This window comes from Ambystoma mexicanum, chromosome 8 (genome assembly GCF_040938575.1).
Source record: "Ambystoma mexicanum isolate Mex_15411 chromosome 8, UKY_AmexF1_1, whole genome shotgun sequence".
In the NCBI taxonomy this organism is placed as follows: domain Eukaryota; kingdom Metazoa; phylum Chordata; class Amphibia; order Caudata; family Ambystomatidae; genus Ambystoma; species Ambystoma mexicanum.
This window is the reverse complement of record NC_090929.1, coordinates 1,130,537,979-1,130,556,822: the sequence shown is the minus strand read 5'-3', so window position 1 is coordinate 1,130,556,822 and position 18,844 is coordinate 1,130,537,979. Positions and strand designations below refer to the sequence as shown.

Sequence of the window (18,844 nt, the reverse complement as noted above, 5' to 3'; positions counted from 1 at the left end):
TACTATCAGCAAACACGTGGAATCGCGATGGGAGAAAGCTATGCACCTGCATTGGCTAACTTTTTCATGCACAGCTATGAGAGCAAATTTGCCCTCAACATGCCAGAATACAAAGAACATATCATCATATGGTTCTGATACATAGACGATATACTCCTGATATGGAATGGCACCCAGGATCACCTAGAAAAATATGTAGGACTGTTGAACTCCAACCAATTCGGGATCGAATTAACCAGCCACATAAGTAACAACACAATACATTTTTGGGACCTTACAATCATGATCAAGGACAATGAAATTTCAACTAGAACCTTTCACAAACCAACAGAGGCAAACTCAATTCTAAACGCAATGAGTTGCCACACAAAAACAGTGATCAAAAATATATCCTAAAGGAGAATACATAAGGGCCAAGAGGAATTGCGACACAATGGAAACCTTTGAAGAAGAGTGCACACTACTATACAACCGCTTTGCAAAACGAGGCTACCAAGCACTGAATGTCACTGATGCAAAAGCAAACACACAAACCATGCCAAGAACCTCACTACTAACTCCAAAAGTGAGAACCAGGAATAACAAAGAAGATACCATCAGATTCATAACCAGATACAACTCAGACAGCCACAAGATACAAAGAATCCTGCAGAAACACTGGTCACTCTAACTATTGTACCAAGATATTAACCCCATTCTGAAAAACTATGCAAGTATTTCTTTCAGTCGAGCACCTACGGTCCGTACGTTACTGAGCCCTTCCTACATGCCAGAATATAAGACATCTGAAACTAATTGGCTCACTAGAAGGACCCCCATCGGTTTCACCAAATGTGGCACATGCTCGATGTGCAACTATGCAGAGAAAACAACGATTTCCAAATTTCGCAACTGCCAGGAATACAAAATATTAGACCATATTAACTGCAGATCCAAGTATGCAATATACGCCATCCTGTGCATATGAAAAAAGAGTTACATTGGAAGTACAATCAGAGAGATACGTGTGAGAATAAGAGAACACATGAACAGTATTAACTCACAAGACCCCAAACTGCCAATGGCAAAAACAACATCAGATGGACGACAAACGACAGATCCGATTTATTGGACTACGCACTATCAAATCCTGACCAAGAGGGGGAGACAGATAACAGAGACTGCGCCAGGAGGAAGCAAAACTCATTTGCCATTTCAGATGTACCAAAATTGGGTTAAACTCTGACCATGATTTCAATGTTTTCTTATAACATGCATGCTCTTTAGCATCCTCCTACATCTCTTTCCTCCCCTTTGTTTATACCTCTCCCTTTCCCTAACCCCCACCTTATCATCTATTGCGATTCAGATTTCTCAGGTCCCTTCGCATCCTTCCCCACCTTGCTCTTCACCACACATGCGTAACCTTGCCAACATGACAAACCAGGTTTGTCATCCTTGGACAATCCAGACCACAACTGTGGCTCAACCAATTCATTCATCCCTTGTTAACTGGGGTGCCCCTGCCCATTCTCTTGCTTCATGGCATCCGTGTCACTGTTATCACTTCATTATACTGGTTTCCAATCCTCAACATGACTTCCATGTAAGATGACACCAACGCTGCTCGTTATTTTTATACTACATTAGAGTAAATGGTTAAAGGGACATATCTATGCCACTTAATAGAAAGCAAATTCCCGTCACCCACAACACAGGAAAATGAAAGGGAACACTAATCCAATGGGCGAGCACATTGATGCTTTCAATAGTGTCTCATTTGCGCACATGCGCACAGCGACAGCATTCGCGGCACGCACATGCGCAAACGGTTCTGCAGAGTCACGGCTACATAATGCAAAGCTCTCCAAGAGCTCTGTGACCTGCAGAAGAGCTTTCTGCACAAATCAGGCTACAGGTAAGAGACTGGACTGCACGGACCATGGGTCCCCCTTGCAACTGCTGCTTTCTCCATTCCTGCACAATGATAGATCCAATTCCTTAATCTTAAACGAACGGCCAGCATGCCACAGCCATTTTACTCACAAGCATTAGGCTTACTTAAACTATCACATGCAATGGACTTCCGGTATTATTGCCAATAAGGACCGGACAGCCACCTGCAAGTGGACCACTTGGAACTACTACTATGTATAATTGCTCCACGTGAAATCACCTTGGCAGCAAACTCACAGGCAGGACTTACCTGGAGCACTTAGCGGCCCCTGCTAAACCACATAATGATGAAACACATCTAGTAAGTGCCACAATAGACACCTTCCTCGTGCCACAATTGGATTTTACTTATAAGCACCCATTCGTCACCGTTTACACCCCTGCTATTACATTATGTACTTCAAACAGATCCACTAATTGACAAACACACGCTTATTGGAGAATATGTGTTTCTTGTCTTACCAGGCTAGGATTTATCTACACGCCTCAGCCATGATCACCCTCACTTGCCAAGAAGGCCCGTTTGTATCCACTGGCGGTTCTCCTTTGTTTTTGGCGCAACCCTATTTTCGAACCTCCATACCCGGTCAGTACAAATAAATTACACCCTAGGTGCTATAAGTCACACTATTTCTTTCCCTCTAGCCTTAGGGACTCGACAAGCTTGATAAGGAACAGTGTCAACTGGCAGGTTAAACGAGATGGGTTACAATTCCCCCAGATATACTACTATTGGTAAGCTCCCCCATGGGGCAATATATTCCTCAACTATGTATTTTGCTAAAACAAAACCCCTTGCCTTGAAGGACATACAATTAATTGCTTCCTTTTCTTGTTTCCCTCCCTCCACTTTCTTTCTCCCTCTCTGACTGCTGCATTTATGTTCTGCAATAACTGTTATGCCTTGCTGCATATGTGAATTTATTGCCAGTATGTCACTAACGGAATCTAAATCCTAAATCATAATGCAACTGTGTTTTGAACTTACTCTCACCGTATCACTTTCCTCACCACTACATCACGTTGGCCACTCCTGTCACCTCACTACCTTGTGAAAACACTAATGTGACTTCTGGAGACCAACAACAACAATAACCAACAATGTATAGATCTCAGCCTTGATAAAGACCCGTTTGGGTTGAAACACGTGTCGGCTGACCACCTTTCTGTTACCATATGTCCACATTTTGGACAATAAAAACCACATGTGAAGACACAGCAACCTGCATGATAAATATATTTATAAGGGTCAAAACACTTCATAACTTACTGCAAGGTAACCAGAACTCTTTTGTACTATATATACAAAGCCTCTGCCTCTTCAATCCAACTGTCACAATCAGGGCTACAGAGATGTTGCGTGCCCACCTGTATTACACTGTAAAATCAGGAAACTACCCCCAACAAAAAAGGATCAAGAAAAACACATAGGGAGTTGTCCCGCCTCGATGCCACCTGCACTACTCCATTGATGTGTTGTGAACAGTGGCATCAATAAGACATTTATGTTTCTTTATGTTTATTTGCTTATAAAGCAAACATCACAAAACAAATTGTGGCCGTTGACCCCTGCATAGGTGTACCCCCTCCATTATGCTTCTGCTCTTTCTCTCTTCGCGCTATTCTCTTAGCCCGGACATCCGAGAAACAATCCACACAGATTTGTTCAAAACCATACTGAAAGCCTACCTCCTTGCTTCCAAGTTACCCTCTTCACCTACCTCGCATCTGTCTGCTAGCTAACATTTTTCCCTCGCCTCTAACCTGCCTCTGTCCCTCACTTCCTCTGACTCCACTGTAGCACTTCACCTAATCATGGTCACATCACAAGCACAGCTAGCCGTACCGCTTACCTACACTTAAAAATGTCAAATGTTCATTGTCCTTAATCTATGTATGTCTACTTATGTATTGTCCCCGGTCACTGTTCTGTTGGGACAGACTCCCAGGTATGCCAGAGCGATGCTTGAACCCGTGGATTTGGAGGGCCCAACTCCCTCCCCCCAGTATACACAGCAGACCAAGTCAAGGGCAAGTTCAAACTGCGGTTTATTACAGATAAAACCAACAGGGATTGATGCAAGAACACAGGTGGATTCCAGTACGTCTTCAGTTTCCTCTGGCTCGCAGGCCAGTTTTAGTACAAAATTGCATCACTACTCTGTCATTACTTGGGCCACTCTCCAAAAACATATCATTGTGTGGGATTGGCCGTCAGGAGTCTAATAACCTATATGGGTACCTATGTGTGTTATTCTACTGGTTCTCACATGTCAGGTGGTTGACCTATCCCATCCCCAATTTACTAACTAATACATTGTTGCAGAGTAGTGGGCCTACCATTGGTTCTCTCCCGTTGCTCCCCACCCTTGGAGGGCTAAACTGTGATTGGCTAGAAATGCCGTCCCCGGGCCTGGGACCAGAAATGGTTCTCAAACCACTGTGCTCCTTTTCAAGGTGATGGGAACGATTATGCCTCTGTATTGTAACTTGTGTGCACCACCTTCACCTATGAGACCATGTCCCGCTCGTCGCAACACTTGTTGCACACATGTTACAGCCTGAGTCTGGCTGTCTGGAATCGGCTCCCCTTTCTCACCACCGATCGCTGTCTATTGTCTGCTTCAGCTGCATCACGTGTCCAGAGACCACAAAATCGAGCTCTGCATTATGAGGATTTATTCCATTTCCCTGCAGCTAGTCCCTTTGTCATCTGAGGATTGGAATGTCTCCATATCTCTTGCCCTTGGCTGTAGGCCTCATCGCATTTGTCATGCTCTCTGTCCAGCCTGAATCGGCTCAGCTCGTCTCCTGCTCAATGATTTGAGGCCTGCTGTAATTTTCCTAAAGCTTATAAAACGGTTTCAACATTGTCCATGTTACATTCCCTATGGGTTAGCTATACGTGGTTTGATCAGGTTCCGTATAAACTCCTGTAGATCCATGTGATTATTGGCTTCAAGCATCAGCAAGCTTGCTCAGGATCTCTTGTGCCTTGCGGTTTCAGCATTACTGCATTTGGCTAATGGCAAAATAATAAAAGCAATGACAGTATGTATATGGTATGCATATGTATCTGTCCTCTAATTATGGAACTGTGCATTCATCTTCTTCGTGTATTCAGGTGTGTGTTAGTGTTGTGCAGTGCGGACTGCACGTGAGCTTCATGTCTAATGCTGCTATGCCGTGGTGTCTCTAATGACGTCAGCCACATGGCTGCTTGAGGCTTAGTCCAGACTGCCCATATAGGTGTCTCTGACCATGGTATTTGGCTCTTCATTCACGCATGGATAGATTTGCACCGCTCCTGGTCTGTATGGCTAGCTGAGAGAGTACCTCTCAGTGTATTTGTCGATCATTGGTGCATTTGCATAGAATGGGTGGTTGCAGCGTTTTCTGGCCTTCCGTCTTGTGATGTACTTGACAGGAGGAGGCGTCGTCCCAGGATCCCGACTCCCTCTTCAGTTCCATATAGTCCCCTCCACAACCTGGTCAGAATGTTCCTCAAACTCACCCATCGAAAGAAGCTCACTGCTTCCCATCAAACCTGATTTCTTGTCTATTGTACATTCTTTTGTGATCAAAAATGCATTGTTCATCCTTTATATAAATAAATAAATGCACTGGATCATGCCGGATATTCCTGACCATATTAAACCTGACAAGGGATTGCTATGTATGTCATGGCACCTTGTGCCCATAGGCATATAGGCCCTTGAAGGTCCCTATTTGTGATGGATTTCTTCCCCAGATGGAGTCCAGCAGCTCCTCTATCCTAGTAAGCACTAGATACTTAGAATACCTAGTACTTAGGAGGCCATGAGGGCATCAAGTTGGGAGACCCAGTATGCACAACCAAATCTGATGCCTTATATTCTCCTATAGGAACTGGTTTCAGAGGCAGTACTCTAGTTTGAGCGTGGACCAGAGCAGAACTCAGGGAGCAAGGAGTAAGGATACATTTACAAAGTAGAACTGTGCTTGCATGCATGTGTGTGTGTGTATGTGTCTTTCTAGCGTTGTGGGAACTTGGGTATGATTACACACACATGCAGGGTGATCAATTTCCTTGCAATTTTTGAAGTTAGCAGTTGATTTTGATGCCTCAATTCACCTGCGGGTGATAGTATGGTGAATGTTGGCATTCTGCTATGCAATGTATAACATGTTTCCCAATACATAACTGGCCCAATGCACAATGAATCAGGTAACTCATTGGATACACAATTTGGTGTGTGTGTGTGTGTGTGTGTGTGTGTGTGTGTGTGTGTGTGTGTGTGTGTGTGTGTGTGTGTGTGTGTGTGTGTGTGTGTGTGTGTCAACAGTGGCAGCAGTATGGAAATATCTTGTGGTGGTAAGCACACATGACTATTATGGAAGTAGCAGAGGAAGACCTTGTGAAAGAGCAGGAGGATCTTGGAATGGAGATAACTGACAGAGACCAAGTGAGTGACTTACAAAATATGAAGTCATACTCTAGAGATTTAAGGCTCTGATTCTTACAGCAAAGGAGCCTAGTAAGCTTGTCAACCCCTGCTGGATATTTGGGGCCAGTATTGCTGACTCAGATGAATGTTGGTTCTGTGCAGAGCCAGGCGCAAATATGTTGCATAGGCTATGGGCATGCCATAATGTGTCATTGTTCTGAGACAAAGTCTCAAACAAAATTGGACTTATCCTGGAGGGCCCAATCTCTGTCAAAGCCAATCTTATGACACTGGGGTGCACCTTTGCCCACAACTCCTGGCATGCTGTGTGACGGAGCATCATCAGAGAAATCACACTGACAACTAAAGATAATTCAAGGCTGCTTATTGTTAATCCTATAAAAGTGGTGGGCTTGGATGGAATCACCGACAGTCAGGGCATAACAGCATTTTGTTCATTGGCACTAGGGTCATCCCTCTCTCTTGCTTGTCTCTACTGGGTTATGTGAGACACCAAAGGGTGTCTCACTTGCTAGTCTCTGGGGATCTCTCTCTCAGTTGGCTAGGGCACACCCATTGGCTTTGGATCCAGACCCTGGGGGTGGACCAGTGAGGGCGGATCACCTGGGTGAGAGATCTTCAGGGAGTGCGGGTGAGGCAGCCGATAGTGAGACGCGGTACTCCCCCCTTTCCCGTGCCCATGCCCCATCCTATTTTTTAGGATTCTCCAACGTCCCAATTCCCCCCCCCCCTTTCTACACAAACACTGGGCTGAGGAAGAGGATGACTGAGAGTAAAGGGGCTAACACTTATATATCTCATGAGACATTTCGCATTTATCAGGTTGGGCAAAGACAGGTAATTGACCGTAATCACATACATCTGATACCCATTAGCTCCCCCCACATGGATAAAAGGCGGAACATAGAGACACACTCTGAGAAAGGTGATACACGAGAAGGAGCAGATCTTCCGGGATGAAGGCGAACCCACTGGAACAGGATGACCGATCGAGGGACTATAGCGAGGGATAGAGAGACTCTGAAGATCCCTGCAGGAGGTTTTTGCCTCCGGGAAAATGTAAAGGATACGTGGAGAAAGCCAAATCCCAGATGAGAAGGAGCCTGCGCTGTGTTTCAAGGATGCCAGAGAACCTCTCGGGTGAACGTTAGAGTTGGGGAGGTGAGGCCAAGCCTGTGGTATCAACCTTGACTCGTGAATCAAAGCCGCAGATAAAAGAAAAGAATGCCCACAACCGGTGAGTTAGTAAAAGACATGAAAGGCCGGTTTGTGTCAAGGACAGATTGAAGCCGCAACAGTGTATCTTACAATTGAAGGTTGCGTGCGTGCTGATGAGACACAAATAAAAGCAAATCAGTAATGAACTTTAAAGATTTCGATAACTGTGAAGCCAGTGATACAGAGTAGCAGAGTGGTCCGGAGAAGAGAAGTAGCCCACTCAAAAGTCTCTGTGAAATGTTTGATGTCTTGTTAAAAAGCAACAAGTGAACAAACTCTGAAATGTGTAATGGTCAAGATTAATCCTGGTGAAAGGGGAAATTAAAAGGTGATTGCTTTAAGAGAAAGATCTCTTTGAACTTGGTTGATTGGGTTACAGAACTACCAAGACCAAGAGACAATGGTGAAAATACCATACGGAAGACATAAAGTGAAATTTGAAGTGGTCCTGTGAATGTCTATGGAAAAAGTCTTGCACATTTGAAAGTTTTCGACATCAGTGAAAGGTCTGAGCCTGACCAAGGGAGACCTGGAATATGAAATATGTTAGGGGAAGGGAAACCCTAACGAATGTGAATAAAGCTTGGGGAAGGGAATCCCTGCAAGTGCTGTGATTGTGAGGTACAAGCCCGACTGAGGGAGACCTACGTGATGTTGAATCCTGTACTTTTTGTGTGGAGAGGTCCAAGCCCGACAGAGGGAGACCTACGTGAACTTGTGGGGAACTGGGAACGAACTGTTAGCAAACTTAAAATAAGTGACTTTAACGTGGAAGGCTAAGCAGGCCTTGACCCACGTTTTGAACTGCCTTTTTTTGATAACCTGAGCCAGAGTGTGTCATCCTGTTTACAGGGGCCGCCTTACTCTGTGCTGTCCAACATGCGAAGGAGGGCTTTTTCAGCCACCTTGATCCTTTAAGTTATAACACTGACTTTTCTTTGCATACACGTTCCCCTTTACAGACTTATTGTATAAGAGATAGGGCACACATTAGGTTTTGTTATTATAGGACATATTTATTTGACATAGACTGACTATGACTGTGTTTTCTTTATTATTTGATGATAGAGAATACTCCCGCTATAGCTATAGGGCAAAGTAGGAGTTTTTCCAAACCCCAAGAATTGAATACAATTTTTGAAATGTGTAATTCTTGTGTCAGTGTCATACTTATGATACCATGCCTCCCTAACAGTTACCTCCTCTCAAACCCAGTTGACCGTAAACCTGGTTAGTGCTAAAACTTGGTAACCCTACTGCCTCTTCTCTTGGGCTAATGCTGCAGTGGTTCCCCTGATGCATCGGCTCACTGACTCCCATGGGGCTTTCTAGCTGTCCTTACTCTCACCCCCTTATTGTTCTACAGGGAGTTGAGGACAGTGCATTGCATTCACTCTAATGGAATAATCCAGACAACCACGCTCCATCCCACCTTGCCTTAGTCTCTTATTTCTTCCTCCTCCCTTCTCCTTCCCACCACACTTCTGTCCCTCTGATGTCTTACTCTGCCTTCCTACCTCCACCCTTGGATGTTATCTTCTCTTCTACCTGCTACTACCACCTCCCTTTTTACCACTTCTACTACCTCTTCTCCTAGTGCTACCACCTCTCCCCAACTACCACTTCTCTCATTTCTGCTTATACCACCTCTGTGCTACTATAACTACTACTTCTCTGTTTACCACTATTACTACTTCCCCTTTCTACTACCACCACCTCTCTACCAGCGGCTCTTCACATCCACCTCTACTACTACCTCCTCGCCACTTCTACTACTACCACTTCACGACTACCACCACTCCCATTTCTACTACTAACACTACTCTCACTGCTAATAGTACCTTCTACTCCTCCCACTCTACTACCACCACCCTCTTCCACTACTACCACTCACTACTACTACCTCCTGCCATCATTAACCCATCCTCTCCTCTCACTACCACTCGCACCCATTTACTCAGCATTACCCTTCTCCCGAACAGCATCACACTCCTTCATTCCATTCTCCTGTTGGTCTCTTGGCCCTCCTCCTTCCACCCCTGACTTTACCCTTGTAACTCACACTAACCCCTAGTCAGTTCCTTCCTTTAATTCCCTTCCCCTCCCATGATTGGTTCTCCCTGTCCAATCGACTTACCTATTTTCCAGGGTGTGTGTGAGAGGGTAGGTTCAAAGGGGGCTTAAGCGACGCCCCCTTTTCTCTGTGTGGGTCTGCCGCATGTAAACTGCACCAAACTAGCCATTGGGGGTTGCTCTCCCCTATTTCCACAGCCTCCTTGCCGGCTTTAGTTTTAATATTATACATCCCGCTGGTTTAATCGGGTCGTGGGCATGATGCATGGTCCCCCACTGATCCATCTCGGTGGTCTGGTCTTGTTACAGTGGTCTTTCCTTGGTGTGTGGGCTTGGCCGGCCCTATGCAACGTCGGGTCTCTAGTGTGAGTCACTTTGTGGCTGCCTCTGTTTCCATCCTCACCCCAGCCTTTCCTTGCTGGCCCTTCTCATTCTCTGGGCGGGAGTCAGATTCTTGTGCGCCAGCAGTTCTGGTAGTTCTCAAACACTTCTCAAGGAATTCAGCTGCCAAAATGGAGCTACGGTGAGTTCCCTCCTGAAGGGGAAAGACTGGGGCTACCAAGTGACTGCCTACATGCCCTCTGCCACAGGAGAATATGGTAAGGGTCATGCTTCTCCACCCTCCTGACAAGGCCAGACAACAGGCCTTGTCACAGCTGGTAAAACGAAATGGCTTCTGCAAGCCATTACCTGTGTGAAAAGAGTGATTCTGTGACTGTGGAAGGATAAAAGAAAACATCCTCATGGCTCTCAGATCTGAACAAGCTACCGACTTTGGAAAAAATATCACCCATCATGGAGGATCAATCGGGAAGATATGAGGGAAACTAGAGACTTTCTAGTCGTATATCGTGGTTAATCTGTTTGGGGATTAGGAGGTCCCCATGGTCTCTTCTCTTGCCTCCAAGAACGCCCTTCTTCCTTTTTGGTCATTTTCTTGTGCCTACTATTGTTTACTTTCTCCTCATCCTTATCCCTACCTCGCTCTGAGGGTCAGGGATGGGGTGACCATGGTGGCCCTTACTGCCAATTGTAAATGAAGCAGTTCCCATGGGAGGTATGCAGAGGGTCACCTGGTCTACCACTCTTCCCTATGCCCATAGCAGAGTCTTATTTCTAGTCATCAAAAGGTTCTTTTAAGTGACTCCATGAAAGGTATACTAAATAACGAGCAACCATAAAACAGCAGGGCAGGATATCCTGCAGGGAAAAGCAAATTATGTTGAGTTTTACAGTGCCTTGTCAGGAAAAACATACCCTTTAGTGCAGGGACTCATGAGGCAGAAGAACTCAAAGTGCAGAGCTCCACTCTGCCCTGCTGACACCGACCTTGCACACACACCAAATTCAAGATGTGCTGGCCCCAAACATTGGTTCAGCCAACAGATTTGCGAGTCAAAGGGGCAGAGCTAATGAAGCGGTCAGAGGACCGGATGGGAGTTCAAACAAATCAATCACGTTTGTAGAACAATTTTCCCACACACATAAGGGTGATTAGAGAGGGGACAATGGGATAGGCCCCTAAAAAAAGGAGCAAATGGTGAGCAGAGGGAGCAGAGTTGGCAAAGTAGCACCATGGATGCAAGAGAGTGAGAGAAGCATGCTGGTTTACAAGAAGCTGCAGGAGTGGAGCAGAGGTGTCTTGGAGGAGAGAAGGTGATACAGAGTTGAGATGAGAAAGTGGCTTGGCGAGAGTAAGGAGGAGGTGGGGAAAAGTGGGTGAAGGTGGAGATGGAGAGACACCATTGAAGACTTCAGGAAAAGGACACAGGTTATCAAAAGAAGATGGGGAACAAGAAAGACACCAGGAGGAGAGGTATCAGAAGGAGGTGGTGAGACGGCAGGAGAAACATCAAGTGGAGGCAGTTAATTGTAAGGAGGAAAAGAGGTTGAGAGTCGTCCGGACATGGTGGCGAGACACCCATAGGAGGAGTTGCTGTGAAACAAAGAGAAGAAGGAAAGGGAGAGACCTCAGCGGGTGGAGGTGGTGACAGACCAGCAGGTGATAGAGAGATTGGTGGAACACTTGGAGAAGAGGAATAGCCTGCAAAGGCTGAAACAGCAAGTGACTTTACGCCAGGTATGAGAGAGTCTCAGCCTAACTGCCAAGGACATAGAGAAATGAAGGAAAATATGGTGGAGGTACAAGGAGGGTAGTCAGCAGCAGGAGTTGTACATCAAAAGAAACCCTCTAGGCTGGGGCTATAAGAACCTCCCACCAGCCCACCTAACCAACCTCTAAGCCCAGCAGAAGATCTTGGGTGCTAAACATGGTGACCCCCAGCCTCTTACCAGTAGTCGCCTAGATCTGGATGGTGGCACCACTGATGACCACCACTGAAACATGAACAGAACACTAAAGAGAAGACGGAGAACCAGAGACCTTGGCAACCAAGAATGAAGTGCAAGGGACGCCTAACAACCTCAGGCTGTCAGTGACTAAAAACCTCCCAAGGGTTTTCTGGAGGGAGCCCAGATTACTGAGACTGGTGGAAGTCTGGGAATTTCTTTTTGGTTTGTTCTGTTGGAGCTTAAGACAATGCTATGTTTGTGTACATGGCGTGGCTTGCTCTCCTGTGTCCACCTGTCTTTGATGGTGGCCCTCCAAGAAAGTGTTGAACTCGGGACCAGAAGGTTTGTACTTTGGAGCATTTCCAGAACATGTGAATTAGGTCTGCATCATCAAGTTTACACCACGGACAGGACGAGCACTTATCTTTGCTAAATTTCGCCATTCTAATGGGCGTCATGTACGTGCAATGGAGCACATTAATCTGGAGCAGCCTAAATCTGGCATTCCGGGAGACTTTCTTAGGAAAGTGTAGTACAAGTGCCCATTCATGATCAGTAATCACGGCACTTATGTTAGATTCCCATAGTGTCTTCAGGTTCTGGTTTTGTACGTTTGAGCCACCTAGTAGGCAGCCGTACAGTCTGGAAACAAGCATCCAGCCATCTTCCAGCATATTCATTAAGGCCAGGAGTTCTGTCCCCTCCAGCTCGGCCGGCCACCCCTGCCAACTGACACCCGCAACTCTTTTAACTTTCATGTATCACAGGATTTGTCCCCTTGGCAGCCCCCTCTGTTGGATTAGGTTATCTAAGTTTCTGAACGTCCCGTTCTCATACATGTCACCCCACGAAGAAATTCTGTATACTCTCCAGTGCCTGATGAATGCCAGGTCCGCTTTAGTTTTACATACAGCTGCCGCAATAGGAGCGTTGGATGGGTAAGAGTGATGGATATGGAGGAGCTACATCGCTCAGGACCAAATGTTCCTGCCCAGAGTCACAAGGAGTGGTAGGGCGTTCATACAGCTGGGAGGGAACCATAGCATTTCTTTGAGGCGATCGGGTGAGGCCAAGCGCAGAAGCAGCATTGACTCAGAGGTGGGGTTATCAGACAACCATTTCGTGACTGAGCTTAGTTGGGTGGCCAAATAATATAGTTCCAACCAAGGTAGTTGTACACCACCTGCATTATTTGGTAGGGACAGGGCCTTTAGGGAAAGTCTGTGATACTTCGGGCCCCAGAGGAAATCCCTGAGTCGCGTATCTAGAAGGTTAAAAAATTGGGCCCCAATCTAGTAGGAAACGTGCGTGAAACAGTACAGAAATATAGGGAGGATGAACATTTTCACGATAGTAACTCTACCCATAAGGGACAGCGATAGTCGGGACAGAAAGACTTTGACCTCAAAAGGCCGTCCATGACCATGAGAGTGTTAAGAGTGTGGGTGCCTTTCGGTGTGTGTGTGTAATGTGGATCAGGTGACCAATGCCCATCCACGCACATACACTTACCCTATCCTCTGATGACCTCAATCCAGCAAACCGCAGCCTTGTAAGCCTTGTATCCCTGCAGGCCTGACTGAGTGAGATCATAAGAGGGTATAATTTACATCAAATTATGTTAAAGTAGACATCCATTTAAGAATGCAAACAACTTTTTTTACTCCCAAACAAGTTACATTTTCAAAAAGAAGTGAGCAAAATTGCATCAGGGGCCGTGGTCACAGCGCTTCTTGCATCAACTATTATCGATTTGTTATCATTTTCGTTATGGGTACTATGCCTGCCTCACAGGGAACTCATGGGATAGGTGCCTTCCTGTGCTGATTGGTCACTGATAATGTGGAGACCACTGCTTGTGAGGACTTTGTCTATATTCTGCATCTGCCATATCAGCATTTCTAATCTGTGAGCATTTACTGTCAAGGCCTGTCTGCAAACTCACAAGACTGAGTTAAATGCACAAAACACAAAAGTTATAACGACGATGCTAAAAGGGAGCTGATTGATGACATCAAACATTACATCAGTTATCGCATGATATAATGTACTGAGAGCGTTGGAGGACAAAACAAGCATGAGTTTGCACAAGCTAACTGTACATTCCACCTGCCTGCTTGTCTGATATCAGGGGCCATATTACAGTACATTTCCACAAAAGTACTAAACATGTGTACCCATGTGCAATCACATTTGTGTCAGTGAAATTACTTGTCTTGTATTCGCATGTGCTAATAGCATTAGTGCATGTTCTAATATGGCTTCATGGCTATATCACTTAAACTGTGCACTGTTATAAGTTCAATATTGCGCTGTAAATGCACTGGGGCAAACATGGGCCTAGTGCAACTAAGTACGGTTTGAATACATACTTGAACCAATGCAGTTTTTGCCCCAGTGCAAATACCATGAACAATAGCATTGCATTGGTGCGAAATCTCGGTAATACGAGCACATGAGCCATTAAATACAAAAGTGAACATTGACATTCTAGGAGCAGGGTTCAAGGAATGAGAAGCAAGTGTATGCTTCTGTTCAGTCCTGTCCTTTGAGAGAAGAAGGTGGCCCCCTTTTCTGAGAGTTTCCCCTCACATGTCAGAATGATGATTAACTCATGAGGGGTGGCCGGGCCGCACTGCTTACCTCTGGGATGTAAGGGCCACACTCTGCTTGTAAGGCTATGGATCCCAACTGCAGGGCCGTCTCCCCACTGCAGTACAGCCTCTCCTCCAGGACCTCCCGGCGCAGCTGCAGATAATACTGATGCCTCGTGAGGCTCTGCCTAGGAGAGAAGAGCGGGGAATGTATGGAGGGCATTAAGCAAAGATATATGAGGTGAGTAAAGTACACACACATCGCCAGGCAGACCATGCTGCTGCTTCAAGGATATAGAAAGAGGACAAGAAAGATTTGAACATGAATGCAACAGACATATTCGTCGAGCGGGTGCAACAGGGAATTGATACACAGAACCCCTGGAACACTATTGTGGTATGTTTTTCCGCATGTGGAGACACAGTTGGAATATGTGCAAATACAGGTTGTGCATGCACAATAACATTAGGACCAGTACAAATACACGTGTGCTAGTGTTAATGCACAGTTTGTGCACGCACAAAGGTCATATAATACCACTCCAGAAACACATAGTCATGGACCTATGGCACAAGCCTAAGCTGTCTGTTCTATTGACAGGTAAGACTGTGGAAGAAGCTGTACAGTAAGTGGAGAATCAGCCACCTTTACTCCCTAAAAATATGCAAATGCTGCCAAAAAAACAAAGGGAGCAAGAATTGTCAGGTCCACCAGGCCCAGAAGATACTTGAAGTGTGCACACACATGGGGAAGAAGAGAGGCTGGGGCTTACAGTGTTAGCACAGGTCTCACTTTTAAGTCTGTGGTGCGTGTGATGATTGTTACTTCAGGCAATTTTCCTTGGTTGGTGAACATATTGCACAGTCCAGTAAAAAAATGAGGTCTGTCTTCAACTAAACCAACCATGCAGTTGCATAAAAAAAAACATTTAATCTATTTCCACGCCCAGGTTCTATAACTCACCAGTAGTAATTTTACCATATACTAGTTAACAGTTTCTGTAGACACTGTGACTTAAAGTTATTTAAATAGGGCTCAAGGTTAATCGGCATGATCCTCCCACCTCCAGTTCTGCTGGATCCCCCCCTTGTCAGCTCCACATATTATTTTCCTCTTAACTTGGGGCGCTATCATTCTCCTGACTTTTTGTTATTGAAGTGCGTTTTAAGGGTGCTTTCCTGAAAAATGCAATCAAAACTCGTATTCCCGTATTTGAGGCGTTAAATCTCATATGGTATCCATTTCACCTTTGGAAGCTACAGAGAATTGAGGTTATTTGGGGTCAATTTCCTTTACAGGCTAGACGACCGGTGCGAACTACAACTCCCAGCAGCCCCCGTCGTTCAGAGCGCGAGAAAACTGCTGGCATCAAATCAGGATGTGCGACACAACGGTTCACTGCTCCATAATCAAGTTGCGACCCATGTGTGAGCTGTGTCGCAGAGTGAAGCATTTTTTCCTCTTCCTGTGTGCCTTTCATGGACCCTCCTCCTGTGTAAGGATCCACACCTTGTTTGAAAATTGTAGGCCCTTTTCTGTGTTTTCGGAAATCCTGGCTAACGAATTGGACCTTATAACTGGTCGACGTTCGGATTGTGTTGTTCTTGCATGGATTAACTGTGGTTACTGAACTGCACTGTTCAACTAAATCTCCTTGGATTGTGTTTTCAATTGTATTGTTCTGTTATGTGGCAGTCGGCGGGCAGACAGGCCGTCATCACCAGTGCCGGGAGGCCCAGAATCTTCATTGGTTGCCGGGATTACCAGGTATTACAGTGTTGCAAGGGGGACCCTGATTGCCCGTGCTGACACAGGCGTGGGGTGCCGGGGCACCGTGGATGCTAGAAGCAACCTGATCGTGGAGTGGCCTGGGAGGACCCAGGACACCATGCTGGATTGAGGGTCCCAAGTCAGCAGGACTCAAAGGCCAGCGTGATCACTTGGTGTGGGCCTGCAGGCCAGGGCCTCAAGACCGTGGTCACACGATGAGACGTGCAGGCCCATCAATGAGAGACGGACACATGTCTTCCATTATTGGGTTCTGCAGCCGTTCTGAGGCACGTGCGTGCAAGAGCTCCTTTTATTACCATGGTGTCATGACATAGTCTTAAAAGGGCAATGATTGAATATTAATTGTTTCCCCCGTTACCAAATGACAATACTTAGACCACTCGGGAATTGCATAACAAACAATGACCACATACATTGGGACACACATATTTGCAAACATATACTATATCAAGCATGCTGTACTTATTCGTGACAGTCAGGGTTGATGGACTGCTGATGGTTTTTTGGCATCTCTACCACATTCTGAACACTTTATTACACATGGGAGACACAGAACTTCACCCACCGAATGATACCATTGTCATGCCGACAAACTGCGAGAGCACAGCTTCGCATCCATTTTAACTGGGACCACTTTAAGCATATAAGTAACATGCAGGGTCACAGCACATGTTTACTTAGTCCTCTTTAAGCATCTGCGGGGCTGCAGGAGACCAGTTCAAACTTGCACTAGTATCAGTTCAGGACAGTTGATAGCACAGGTCAGCGGCCGGCAAAGCCGCACCCGGAACACCGGGGCCATATCGGCTTATTTCCTTGATGTTGGGATGGGCAATCAGTTCAGCAGCCGGCAAAGCTGCACCTGGGGCACCGTGGGCCACATCAGCTTAGTCCCTTAATGTTGGGGCGGGCAGTGAGACACTGCTAACAGGGTGTCTAGGCTGCGCCACGTTCAGGCTCCCCAAGCGGGAATGCCTCTTAATGTTGACAACAAATTCGGTGTCAGCATTTTACTCACACCCTCTTCTCGGCCACACGAGCGCCCTCTCCATGGAGGCTGTGCCATGGTCAGTGCCAGCATGATGGTACGCCGCGTTTGGAGAGGCTGCACCACGCAGGAGTCACATCCTTGCAGCGGGTGTGGGGCAGCTCTCTCGCCGTGTTCGTTTTCCTAAGGTCGCGTCGCCTGCCTCAAATAACGCAGGCGGTGACGCGTGTATTTCATTTTCCCTCAGGGGAAGTTTGTTTACAGTTCTGAGGCTGCCGGAGCCAGCGCGCATTACCTCACATTAGGTAGTGACGCACGCAGTTTGTTAAAGAAGCTTAGCTTCTTACCGACGCGCGTCACTATAGTGAGAGTGGCATTCCTTTCTACTTTCAGTTTAATTCACACGCGTTGCGTGTGTTTTCTATTTATACACTGTTCACGTATACGGTCTGGTGCACACAGGCTAGGCCTGTTTCTGAGTTATAGGTGGTTACCCTGTTAGGGTGTTTGGTGAATACGCCTGTAAGGCTAATATCAACTGTTTCACCCTGCTAGGGTGAATGATTATATTTCTTTATCAAATTGAATAGCCTGCTCGGCTACCTCCAGTCCTCAATAAATAGCCTGCTCGGCTGCCACCAGTTTCTGTCACCCTGATAGGTTGTATATAAATATTTAATAGCATGCTCAGATGATTTGGTTAAAGTGCACCTGTTGGACAGCCTGCTCGGCTTCTTTGGTTGGTGTGGAAGTTGACACTTCTGTGATGGCATAATATGCATAGGACTGTCATGGATAAAAATATGGTCCCAGCTTCGGTGGATGCCAGCACTCAGGTGCGTCCTGCAAAGAAAACTGATACTGTAGTAGACCAGTCTAGTCAACAGCCATCTGCAGCCCAATCAATCCAGTCTTCTCTGGATTCGGCTTTGTCTGGTCTCAATTATACACTAGCTTCAGAGTTTGATAGATTGATCAATCGCACTGCTTATTTTCACCCCCCTCAGGATGCGGGTCCCTCTGTCAAACCTCAGCCCCCTAAGAAATGTACCAGCAAAACTAAGCTTGTTTCAGGACAACTCAGTCCTTCCGCAGTCACGTCCCCTGAGTCTTCCCCTAGGAGAGGTCAGAAGCGCAAGTGGGATGAGTCTCAGCAACCCCTCTCCTCGACCCCTTGGCCAGCGTACTCGGAGCTGCCTGCGGCAGTATCCCCTATTCCTATTTCCACCTCTGATACCTCTGAGGATTCAGATTACCCCCCTAAGAGACGCAAAAGGAAGGTGGTTCCATCCCCTACACAAAAGGGTCCAGTGCTAGATGTTAATGGGGTGCCATTTTTTGACCCTGCCCTCATATTGCACCCTAGATCGGCAGAGTGGCACCCCTCTCAGGAGATTTCTTCATTCCTAGAATTTTGGATCAGACGTCCGTTACCTAAGAGGGACAAGAGTAAGTTGATGTCTGAATGCCCTAGGCCAGTCCTTCAGGACAAGGTGGCTTGTAC

At 46.3% G+C, this 18,844-nt stretch overlaps 1 protein-coding gene across 3 annotated transcripts in view; it reads right to left on the bottom strand.

Annotated features, from left to right (window-relative positions):
- The window catches only part of FRMPD2 (FERM and PDZ domain containing 2), an 878,187-nt gene that overhangs the window by 436,976 nt on the left and 422,367 nt on the right, over nucleotides 1-18,844 (bottom strand). For all 3 annotated transcript variants that reach the window (XM_069611181.1, XM_069611182.1, XM_069611183.1), the window contains one exon: nucleotides 14,610-14,748. In XM_069611181.1, the coding sequence (XP_069467282.1) occupies nucleotides 14,610-14,748 (139 nt within the window). The remainder of the gene's footprint in view (nucleotides 1-14,609; nucleotides 14,749-18,844) is intronic.